General features: G+C 43.3%; 1 protein-coding gene across 1 annotated transcript in view; it reads right to left on the minus strand.

Annotated features, from left to right (window-relative positions):
- Positions 1-580: 580 nt before the first annotated feature.
- The window catches only part of LOC143006992 (uncharacterized), an 86,341-nt gene continuing 74,764 nt past the window's right edge, over positions 581-12,157 (minus strand). Inside the window, exons 26-31 of the mRNA XM_076158370.1 lie at positions 11,100-11,209; positions 9,859-9,953; positions 9,718-9,757; positions 4,441-4,543; positions 1,807-2,071; positions 581-713 (exon numbers count right to left, since the gene is read on the minus strand). Coding sequence (XP_076014485.1) covers positions 583-713; positions 1,807-2,071; positions 4,441-4,543; positions 9,718-9,757; positions 9,859-9,953; positions 11,100-11,209 — 744 coding nt within the window. The 3' untranslated portion in view covers positions 581-582. The remainder of the gene's footprint in view (positions 714-1,806; positions 2,072-4,440; positions 4,544-9,717; positions 9,758-9,858; positions 9,954-11,099; positions 11,210-12,157) is intronic.

A 12,157-nucleotide genomic window follows, 5' to 3' on the forward strand; every position in this document is an offset into this window, starting at 1 on the left:
CCGGCTATACAACAGCTTTGTATATACAGAACCAAGAAGGGGGGGGTTCAAGAAGGGAGGGAGAGAGGGAGGGGGAGAGAGAGAGAGAGAGAGAGAGAGAGAGAGAGAGAGAGAGAGAGAGAGAGAGAGAGAGAGGGGGAGAGAGAGAAGCTTGCTGTGGTCTGAGACCCAATTTCCCAGAATTCTCATTATCACAGTATAATAGTGCTTTGTCTAGTTAAGTTCAAATATTTGCATGTTTTCTCACCTTGTCTTAGCTGGTGTGAATCACCATACCCCTGCTCCTACGTATACACACACAGAAGCAGGGATCATCTCCACACAGGAATTTAATATGATTTAAAAGAGGCACATTGTTTTTTGTGACCTGCCCCTCACCTTTGCAGTGCAACATCCTCGGGAGTGAGAAAGACCAAACCCATGAGCTGAGCTGCCCTGAAACATTAATGTTTGATTGACCCTTTCCTGTCTGTAACTGGTAACAGTGCACACCTGGTTGGAAACATCCATGAAGCGTTTGATCAGCCTCCGAATCATTTTACACGTGAGCTGACAATGATATTTGTCCGTTTACCTGCGTGATCAAACCTGCCAGGGACGGGTCTCCAGTGAGGGTGGGGCGGTGCTGGTGGTGTGTGGGAGGCTCTGTTTCCTCGCTTGGGGCCTCGGCGAACCTTGATCCTCCAAGCAGAAACGGGGGAAAGAGGAACGCCCTTAAAGATGGAGGACCAGATTGATTTCTGGGTCAAGTGAAGATCAAGGAGGCAGGATCGATGAAACAAGAGCTTTGTAAACATACGTGCACACAGTGTGCACAGCAGTGCTGCTGTCACAGGCATGATAACTGATGAAATAATAATGCGGAGGAAAGTGTGTCTCTTACGAATGCATTTGTTTTTATTCTCCTGTCATCATAACACATTGGCTCAAACACAGCGAGTATATTAAATTATTCTAGTATTAATCTCAGTAAAAAATCTAAAATCTGAAATAAATTATAGTAATATAATCATCTAATGCTTCACACACAAGCACACGCTCATTGCGGGATGTCTATGGAGAGATTGAGACACATCACACACAGACACACAGACACACAGACACACACACACACACACACAGACACACACAGACACAGACACACACGGACGGACACATGGCGTGCAGATTGAGGGGAGTGAGAGTGTTGCAGTCACTATTCATACCACAGTGAGACACATTCATCAGTGCTAAAGAATTCAGTCACACACACACACACACACACACACACACACACACGATGTTAAGGTCATTTGCCTATCGCTGTTACAAGATCTATTCATCCAAACTGTTCTTATGTACACCTCATTCAAAAACGTCATTAGTGCTTCGTACTAGAAGTGCTGAGAGTTTCATTATTTGAGCTTATTGCGAGTCAAGTTTCTGAATCTGTTAAAAATAAGAAATGTTCTTCGAAATAAAATGTTTTGCTGCTTAATAGTGGACATTTTTTTCCCAGCTGATTTTTCTCTATTACAGGAAACTCTGCCAGTCACTGGTTCAGACGTCGCCCCACGCCCCCCCTCAGGCAAAAGGCACCCAGGGATTTGACTTTGACCTGCAATACATTAACCTCATACTGCCTGTGCTCCCCTGTGAGAGGCTGGAGGTCAAAAAGTCATGACAGGTCAAAGTCTTTTTGAGGGGGGCTTCATTTGATCACATCCCTCCATGTCCTCCCAGCCCGAGCATCTTCCCGTGAGGCGGACACCGAGCGCTTCGCAACCAGACTCCTCCAGGACTCCTCGCCCACAGTCTGACACTCACCTGTTCTCTGCAGCCCGGTGAGCGTGCCGCCATTGTCTCCCGTCACTGGGGTTGGGCTGAGGGGACGGGGGAGGCTGCGGGATGAGGGACGGGAGGTGGAGGACGGCGGTGGGCGGGCCCTGAGGGAAGGGGGGAGATGGACGCCGGCGGAGCAGCGCTGGGAGGTGGGAGGAGGAGGGAACAGTGGCTCCCCTTGTTTATGCGCGGACCTCTCCTCCTCAAGCTGCCTACGCAACCGCTCATTCTCTCCACTGAGGGTGTTCATCTGGAGAGAGCGAGATGAAGGAAAGAGAGAGAGAGAGAAAGAGAGAGAGAGAGATAGAGAGATAAAGAGCGAGAGAGAGAGAGACAGACATGGTAAAAGGGCGTAAGCATGTTTTGGAAAGACATTTTCATGCGTGAAACCATGAAAACAGGCAGAGGGAGGGGGGCGGAGGAGGGGAATTTCGGGTGAAAGTTTCAAGCAAGGAACCTCAACATCACACTTATTGTGTTGAATCAACCAAATTACAAAACTAATTTGAAGTTACCAATAAAATATCAACCATCAAAAGTCCACAGCTATCGCGTTAGCGAGGTAGCCGACATCCCATTATGAGCTTAATTCATCTTTCACAGCTGCTTTCATGCCTGTTGAGACAGAAATGCAAATGAAAAGACGGCGAGGGGTTTCCACAGAGTATTGTGTTCACAGTTTGAAATGGGTGCAAGTGGGAGCCACGCGACGGTGTAAATTTCAACATGAAAACAACCAATTTGAACAATCATTAGAGCTCGATTTGACACAAAATCATCCGTGACACAAAACAAATTACACATTGTGAGAACATGATTGGCCTCGCCGAAACACAATTACATACTAGCAAAATTGAGGGTGTTTTATTTTTTGACTATAAGATTTGGGGGAAAGGCAGGGGCGGAGTGCGAGTAAAAAGTGGTTTTAACTACCAAAATAAAAGCATTTGCATATGTTGTAAAGCATGGTAATTATATGCAAAATGTGCCCGGCTACAAACTGTAATAAGGGAGATAGAAGAGAAGGGAAAATTCAAAATAATGCATTTTTTTTGTAGCAAAATGAGGAATTAAAAGAATGGAGAGACAAAGAGACACACCGGTTATGACAGCTGTCCACATCCACATCTGTTTCTGGTGTGTGCGCCTGTGGTTAAACAATGATGTCATATTGACAAGTCTGGCCATGTGTGTGTGTGTGTGTGTGTGTGTGTGTGTGTGTGTGTGTGTGTGTGTGTGTGTGTGCGCGCCAGTGTGTTGGTTCCTGATGTCTGGAAGGATAATGTTAGCAGAGCAATCCGGAAATGTGTCTGTCTCATCTCCGTTTGTGTTTTTCTCCCGCAGACACACACACACGCGCGCACACAGACACACTTATCTGATGACGCGTGGTGGCTGCATTTTTAACATTAACCCTTTGAAAGCCATCGCAGGGTTTGCTGTACCTCCAGAGAAAACAAACAAACTGGGTGATATCTACAAAAGTAACACACTGATGAAAATTATATCAGGCATATTGATCCAGTGACAGACTATCAATAAGTGCAATTTGGTCCCCATAAGGATACATTTTAAATAGGACAGTTAAGTCTTGCTGTTATGAGACCCTGTTTCTCTTGTTCTTGTTTTTGTACCGCTAGCAAAATAAAAAGGGATAAAAAGCCCTTTCGCCGATACTTTCCCACTATGAATGTATGAATGTGTTTCTGTGTGTGTGTGTGTGTGTGTGTGTGTGTGGGGACTGTCCATGTTGGATCAATGTGTGTAATGATTCACACTTGAGATTAAGAGGCGCTATTACACACCTGACCTGCTAAACAACACCTCACTCCTTCTCTCTCTCTCCATCTGTTGTTGCCTCCCCCAGCTATCCCTTTCTTCACACACATATACACACACACACACACTCACGCGCACACACTAATCATAGTCACCGAAACAGGGCTACATTAAAACTCCAACAAGTACGGGCTGCAGTTTTAGCTTGTCAATCGAATGGGGCGATTCCTGCAAACTAACAAAAGTGGGCTGAGTTGCTCCTCGGGCCCTGGAGTTTTGGAGAACTGAGAGGGCTGGGCGGCACTTTTTGATTCGTCTCTCCTTTGGTGATTTGTTGACTCTTGTGAAGTTCGACACAGTGAAAAAAAAATGTCAGCATTTCCTTAGAATATTCCTCTGTGTTTTCCTTTCCCCACACTGTTTTATCACAGCGGGCCATTTCCCTAAACTGTCACGGAGAGATCAACGCCACTGTATTGATATACATCCCTCTCTCGCTTTCATGAAAGGGAAATCATTTACTGCTGGAAAGAAACGTCACAGCGTTTTCCCCGATACGATTTGTCCCCCCTCAACGCCCCACGCACACCCCCACCCACTGCCGCCTTTCGCTTTTATCGCAGGAAGAGGAAATGGATGTCTGTGTGTGTGTGTGTCTGTGTGTAAAGAGTGTGTGTTTGAAGTTGGACGCATGAAAGCTTCCTCTTCTGTGTGAGCTCAACAGCAGGTGGGCCGGTGTGTGGGTGTGTGTGTGTTTGTATCTGTCAGGTAAAAGGACTGTCAGGACCTGGGGTGTTTGTGCATGTGTGTGTGCGTGTGTTTGTGTGTGTGCACCCTGACTTGTTGATTTAGCATTCCGATGGCCTCCAGGTTGCTCCGCAGTCTAGCCTGCATGTTCTCGATTTTGCCGAGGTTAAGGGCCACGCAGCTCCCTCTTCCCCTGCTGTAACACAAGAACACACACACATACACGTGAAATGTACTTTCACATCTTTAAATTTTTGCTCTTGTGAACTGAATTTGAAAAAAAATGTGCTTCACTTTGCAACTACGGATTGAAACATGTTCATGTGTAACTTCAGTCTAACAAATACTTGATTCTGGACTTAAATCTAAAATCTAAAAATCAACCATATTAACAATCTTTCATTCAAAATGTTATATGATTAAAAAAATACAATATTAATTTGAGACAAATTTGTACTTGAATGATGCTGATTCTTGGAAATTTTTAACAAGTAAAGAAATCAACAAATAAGGGGAAAGGGTAAATGGTTACAATCTTAAAAATAATATTTTGGAAAATTACTTAATCCTAGAAAGGACTTCCTTTCATTTGATTGTGATGTGATCCATTCTTTAAAACATTCTTTGTGGTTTACAAGTTAAGAGGAAGTCAAAAAATCCACCCCATAACTTTAATATAAGCACATAAGCATATAATGTATAAAGTTGCTCCAGCAGCGGTAAACTTTTAAACTAGTATTTCCATCAAAATAATAATCAAGTCAAATACCCTACAGAATCTGGGACATAAACAAGTTGGCGTATATCGTTATCTTCATTATAACTTATTACAAAATGCAGAGATGGGTGAGCAAATGGGTTCCAGAAATCATTAAATTGTATATGGAGGCTTTTAAAAAAAATAATAAAAGAACATACCCGCAGCCGGGCAACATTAGGATTACAAGAAGCCATTTAAGATTTTAACTGTTTATTAAAAGGTTTTGGGAAATGACAAACAAACGTTGGGGTCTACTATCCTCAGACCCAGGCCTGACTTAAGAATGTCTATTAAATTAACGACGGTGGATAATGGCGCTCTGTATGGGCTGAGGAGCTTGCTGCCCCGCTTTACGCTCTTCTTTCATGCCCCAGTGAACCTGTCCAGTTAACGTTGGGAAAGAACCTCCTAAATACTTTATTGAAGACTTCTGAGGCCATTAAAGCACCACTGTACCTCTGCTATGTTAATTTTCTGGTAAAATAGCAAGCGAGGCTGATTTTCTTCCATCAAAGCAGCGGCTGGAACCAAGACAAAGACGAAGATGCACATGCTCATCCGATCGCTAATAAATGGCATCGTCGTAAACTTTTGGTCCTATTAGTAACAGCTTAAGACATTTAAGATCCGAGGAAGCACTTGATGGAGACGCTAATACGCAAACTGACATTTTTATCTGAAACGTTTATGAGATTCATTAGTGAGACGATTCCATCAGAGACGACGTCGATTTCAACCTGAAGACAACAACAACAAACATAACCAACAAGCTTTAATTTGTGTCTCTGTAGCAGACCAATAACATTGTACACATTAAAAATAATTGAAAGATTTCTTCATGGAATGTGATTGTCTAAAGTGGAGTAACAAAGTGCCATAATTAAAGATAAAATGAACCAATAAAAGAAGAAAAACAAAACCACTTTGTACATATAATAAAAATGATAGAATCCAATGAGATGATCAGGATTTTTTTGGATTGTTGGATTGTTAGTTCTAGTTTTGTTTCTTTTCATGAATGTATTACTTAAATACGTATGTATCAGTCAAAATTAAATTCAAATTGTTTGCTCTAACAACGACATCCATAGATATACATAGGTGCCATATCATTTATATTTAATAAATGTATCATACATTCACAGCAACTGACAAGAAATAATCTCAATCACTGCCGGTTAAACAACTAATTAATGTAGTCCGGCCAAACGTAAGCATTTATTCTTTATTTATTTATATTTCTTGCAAAAACCCATTTCCCGAAAATGACATTCATGAATAAAACATAATTGCAACTGACCTCTCCACGTCTTTTAATTTCACACCATAAGAACGACACAAAGAATATTAATAAGGACAACTACTGAATTTCCTTTGATCTCTTAAACTGTGAATGCTTTAGGAGAGATGAGAGCCGAGCCTCCACTTGCTTAGGAGTTAAAAAACTTCTCGCGTGAGCCAAAGAAACGGAATCCAACGCGCAGCATCTCCAGATTCCTCCTATAATTTAAAGTCTTGTTTTTTGGTAATGCGGTCTTCAACAAATCATAAAACATGACAAGAGCTCAGACAACTGTGTGAGATTTATGCGCCCTGATGTGCTCAGGCAGCTTGGCACGCCGCCTGTGTAAACATGTGTTCCCCTGTTTACACGCCAACATGCATTTGTGTAATTAGCGGCCTAACCCAATCAGTGTGTGTGTCTAATTACAGTCATTAGCGACAAAGCCGAGCAGCCGTGATCGCTAAACCAGGCAATAAACTACACACTTCCTCTCTTCCTCCCATCGCACTCCCTCACACTCATCTTTCTTATTTACTGCTTTCATACTGCTGTGGGTTTTTTATGCGGCGCTCCGGCTGACACCCAGGCTCGGGTTTTTGTTTGTCTCACACTTTTACTTCCCCGTGTTTATCCGAACGCTCTGCTGTGATCACTGTGTGCTCTTAATTAAGAAGCGCGTCGTTAGCGAAGCGACTGATGAACCGTGCTGCTTTACGAGTGTTTCGACAGATGGGCCGAGTCAAACAGTCACCGAGTCAGTGGTGCTTGCGGCAAACAGCATCAATCTCTGTATCCGCCACAGAGTGCATTTCCATATGCATTAACACTCCGACGCTATTTAAGACACTTAGACGTGAAGCATTTTAATAACAAATCATCTAGTTAATTAAAACTGTAATTTAATTACCATGAAAAATATTTGCAAGGTCTAACTGATCTCTTTATAGCGCATTCAGTTGGTTTAGATTACAGAGGAGGGCTGGTGCATAGTTTTACAGCACAAAAACAGATTGCTTTATGGCACAAAGGCCAATGTGGTTGTCATGCTGCTCTTCCAATTAAATGGGACTTAGTACAGTGTACACTATATAGTAACTCATAATATACTGTAGTAGGAAGTATGTGGTTGCCCAACTAGCGGTTCCAGTCAAAGGAAATTCCCCCAGTAAGTCAAAACTCATGGAGATTCTGTTTTTGATTATGCTTGTGACATGATGACATCACTATGTGAAGCATGTGAACTCAACTAGTTAGATGAGTACAAAGCTACTGATTGGGAGTTTGGAGACGTGACCTAGAACAAGCTTTATTCACTCACTGTAAAGGTTTAAATAAAGGAAAATAAGCAGTGAGCAATGAGCATAACTATCTACAATTGTATCTGTTGGGTTTATGATCGTTAATCAATATTGAGACAACAGATGGTAGTAAGAGTGTAATCCTTTTAGTCAGTAAAGATACAAAAGCACTGTTTTAAATACAGGAATAGCAAATGACAAAGTATTACAGCATGTCTACTTGTAGATTTTACCGTACTACTCACTACATCCCAGGTTTGAAACCCGTCTACACTGAATTCACAGTTTTTACACCCTGCATCTTGTTTTGGCAGTTTTAGCAATCACTCCTACTGCTGGTGATTACGTTCTGCTCGGTAATGGAGTTGATAACATCTGGGGACGCGGGGACGGCTCTGGAGTGGAGTCGTTTACAGACAGGCTGTGTAGACGAATCCCCCCAACGCAAGTTCCTGATTTTTGATATGTCACAAAAACTACAGCTATGGGAGTTGGGAGTGGGAGTGTTCTCACGGGTCGCAATTGTGGATTTAGCGATAGATGCGTATTGCCGCCTCTCCTCTTTGTTCCCTTTATCAGTCTAAATTTCCGTCCTCTCTGTTTCTCTCCTACTCCCTTTTCTGTGGGCTTTATTGGTACAAAATGCCATCCACAATGTAAAGCCGTGACACTCAAGCTGCCGTGGAACCGTACGGCCCATAATCATAATAAATTTCTTTAATAAAGGGATATCTAATGACAAAACCTTCACACCATGTTGATTGCTGTCAGTGATAGTGACACTGTGGAGATATCCCCTTTGCCACAGTAATGAGATTTATACACTGAATGTATATGCCTGCCATGCAAATATCGTGACATATCTGTTGGCTTATAGATTTATGATTTTCATACATATGGCATTTTCGGGGCGTAGGTTTGTGTTGGGGGGAGGGGCAGGGGCGAGGAGTGCAATAATGAAACGAAATAAATTAGGATTTTTCATAATAAAGAAGGGGTGGGGGGAAAAAAAAGAAAAGAGAGAGAGAATGGATGAGGAGAGAGCATGGAGGAGGCTTTCATTCACTGTTTTTATCTCGTTCCATGTTATTATATTCGCTCAATCAAACCCCTCTTATGCATGCTCTATATCTATATCTATATGAACTGCCTCTCCCGCTCAACCCCCTGCCTCCCTCCCTCCTTCTCCCTGTATCCTCTCTCTCTCTCATTCGCAATTATGAGGGAAAGACAAAGAAAAGCGATTCATCTTTCTGTCGTGGCCCCTTAATGATATCATTAAAATGACTGACAGCTCGGGATAGTGTTGGAAACCCACCGCAGTCAAAACAAATCTGATCCGTTTTGGAAACAGACACTGGTAGTTCACGTGTGTGTTTGAGAGTGAGACGGGGGCGGGGGTGGGGGTGGGGGGGCGTTAATGAGGGAGACCTTAGGGGGTCACATTGGAGGTACGGGGTGTAACGCTGCAGGCAGGTGCCCCCCAAGAAACACCCTCACACACACACACACACGCCCAATCCCATCTGCGCCATATTCCTTTTCATGGCCTTAATGAACATTATACATATATCTCCTCTCTATTGATGAATGCTATGTGACAGCCATTGGCAAAGGGATGGGCTCTTGATTGGAGTGTAATCTTTGTTAAAGGCTCAGCGTGAATAAGCTATTCAGATTGAAGAAGACACGTACACACACACACACACAAACACACACACACGCTTGGACACACACACAGGTGGCTGGGCCCACGGGGTGTTTCATTCACAACTTGGCACTCCCGCTGTTATTACCATCATCAGCTTTGTTGAGGCTAGATTGTGTGTGAAAGAGCGAAACGCAGTAGGCATTGCTACAGCTAAACTCTGATCAGATTGTGAGTAATATTTCTAGCTGCACACACACACACACACACACACACACACACACACACACACACACACACACACACACACACACACACACACACACACACACACACACACACACACACACACACACACACACCACAGCATGTTACTTACGTTCTCTCCTCTCGCTGAGGTGCCCGGTCTCGCATCTGGGAACAATTTAGAAAAATGACAAAAATGTATCTGTTAGTCATTGACACTCTTTTGTCTTACGCGATTACAGTTCAGCGCTCTTCCCCTCTTTGCAAATGTTCACCTTGAAGTGTTCCACCTCTCTCTCCTTCCCCTCTGCCACTTCTTGCAGCCTCTTTGCCGCCGCTGTCAACGTGTCATTAGCCTCCTGAAGGTGCCTGACAAAGGACGGGAAACGCAGAGACAGATCAACAGACAGATATGCATAGAGAGAGAGACAGACAGAGAGACATATCAAGAGACTCTTCTAAACATGGCAGGCGCAATAGTCTGACACACAATGGCAGCAGCGTGTGTGTGTTTGTGGGGTTTCAGAGACGCATTTAACACACAGGCACACATACAGTACATCAGTTTAGATGTTTCTGTTCCTGATTTAGATACAAGCAGGGTGAACAAGGAGGGGACATTTACTGGGGACATACTGTATGTGCCAGGTAGCCATGTGTCAGGTGTTCACCCGGGTATATAGTGATGAAATTATTTTACCATGGCTACAGGTTGCTTGTGTGTGTGTGTGTGTGTGTGTGAGAGAGAGTGTGTGAGACAGCGAGAAAGAGGAGAAGCAGGCACTGCATTGTAGGGCTGCTGCAGGGCGGGGCTGAAGGAGGTATGGCACTGCAGGGGGCTGGGATGACAGAAGACGGCTAGACCACTTTGATCTCCGAAAAAGACGGATGTGTCACGCCCTTGTCTGTGTGTGTGTGTGCGTGAGAGAGAGAGAGAACGAGAGACTAATGATGATACAGGCATGCCGAGAAAGGCTGTCAGGTGTGTGTGTGTCAAAGAATTTGCAGTCCACCTGTATCACTCCAACACCTGCTCTCTCTCTCTCACACACACACACACATTACACACTCTCTCTCCTGGTGGGAAAGGTGACCTAGTTTGCAGGTGTAGTGTTAAGCTGAGCTGTTTTTTCCATCTTTAGTCATCTTTAGTCAACAAATATGCTGCATAGGTTGAGAGGCACACAGGCACACACACACACACACAAACACTATATTTACTCTCTTTCGCTTCAGTGACGATGACCAGCACCTTGTTTTGGGCTTTGATCTGAGCAGCGAGGCTCTCGTTGGAAACCTTGACAAACAAACAGCAAGCTAATGATTAAACTTAAAACGCCACTAATATCACGTCTGGAAACGCAACAGTAATTATTATGTTCCGGCACCTTTTGCAGCTTTAATCATTGGGTTTCCTTAACGTTCATTTAATTATGGACCTCACAGTGTGACTAAGTTTCATCAAAGCATCATGTGACCTTGACGCTCACCCCACCCACATGAGTGTGTTCATACTTTTGTTCTGTGATCCAACGCTTGACATTAGTCATGACCAGCTGGCTCTCGTGGCAAAGATTGGCGTTTTCGGACCGCGTCCCCTCCAGCTGCAACCTCAGCACGTCCACCTGGAACATAAAATTATGCATTACAGCTCACATTCAACCAGAAACAATGTATGTGCAGTTTATCAAGCTTCTCCACTAAGACCTATGAATGCTGAATATTCTCCAAATGTAAAAACTCTTTACAAAATCCTTGTTTCAACAGAGGAGACGTGCTTCAAATAGATTCTATTGCTTTTTACAGTAAAGCAGTGGTTCCCAAACTTTTTTCTGCAGGGCCCCCCTTTGCAGTAGATCAGAATTGTTTAGCTGGGAAACAGCTGGGTAAGGTTCTAAGCAGGTGGGAAGGGGAGGGGGGGGGGGTGTAGAAGAGGATTGAAGTCAAGATTGGAGAGAGAAGAGTTTGGGAAGGGATGGCTCTGGCCTAAACTGCTGACTCTTCCATTCTGCTTATCAGTCAGGACCTTTCCCAGGCCAAAAACTCCAGGGGACCCTGACATATTACCCTTATCGCCATGCTAACACCTGATACACGGTACAATCTTCCAATAAAGACCGGGGGAAAGGTTTTTTTTTTTTTTTAAGTTTCCAATATGCTAGCCATGACTTCAGAACTAGGAATGACATATGATTAACCTGGAATGTCAAAACATCAACTGCTCCCTGAGATGAATCATACAGTGTGTGTATGTGTGTGTGTGTGTGTGTGTTGAATTCTGGGCATTCAGTATACCAAAATATTTTCCTCATTTCTCGCAAAAACTAGATAAAAACCCTTGAATATTGTTTCATATCACTGTGGTACATTATTGTAGTGATTTTATGAAGATTTATACTGTTTATACTGTTAAATATATATATATATGTAAAGAGGGTTCATGAAAAATATTGAACAAGCCTTTTTTGTAGCATTTGATGATGAAAAGAATTGTTACTTACAGCCGGAAATGTGAGACGTAGAGGAGAGAAAGCTGTGTGTGTGTGTGGAGCCCTTTTATAGGCACTATAAGG

The sequence above is a fragment of the Genypterus blacodes genome, unplaced genomic scaffold, assembly GCF_046128005.1.
Source record: "Genypterus blacodes isolate CSIRO-AG114 ecotype Tasmania unplaced genomic scaffold, CSIRO-AGI_Gbla_v1 ptg000076l_1, whole genome shotgun sequence".
In the NCBI taxonomy this organism is placed as follows: Eukaryota; Metazoa; Chordata; class Actinopteri; order Ophidiiformes; family Ophidiidae; genus Genypterus; species Genypterus blacodes.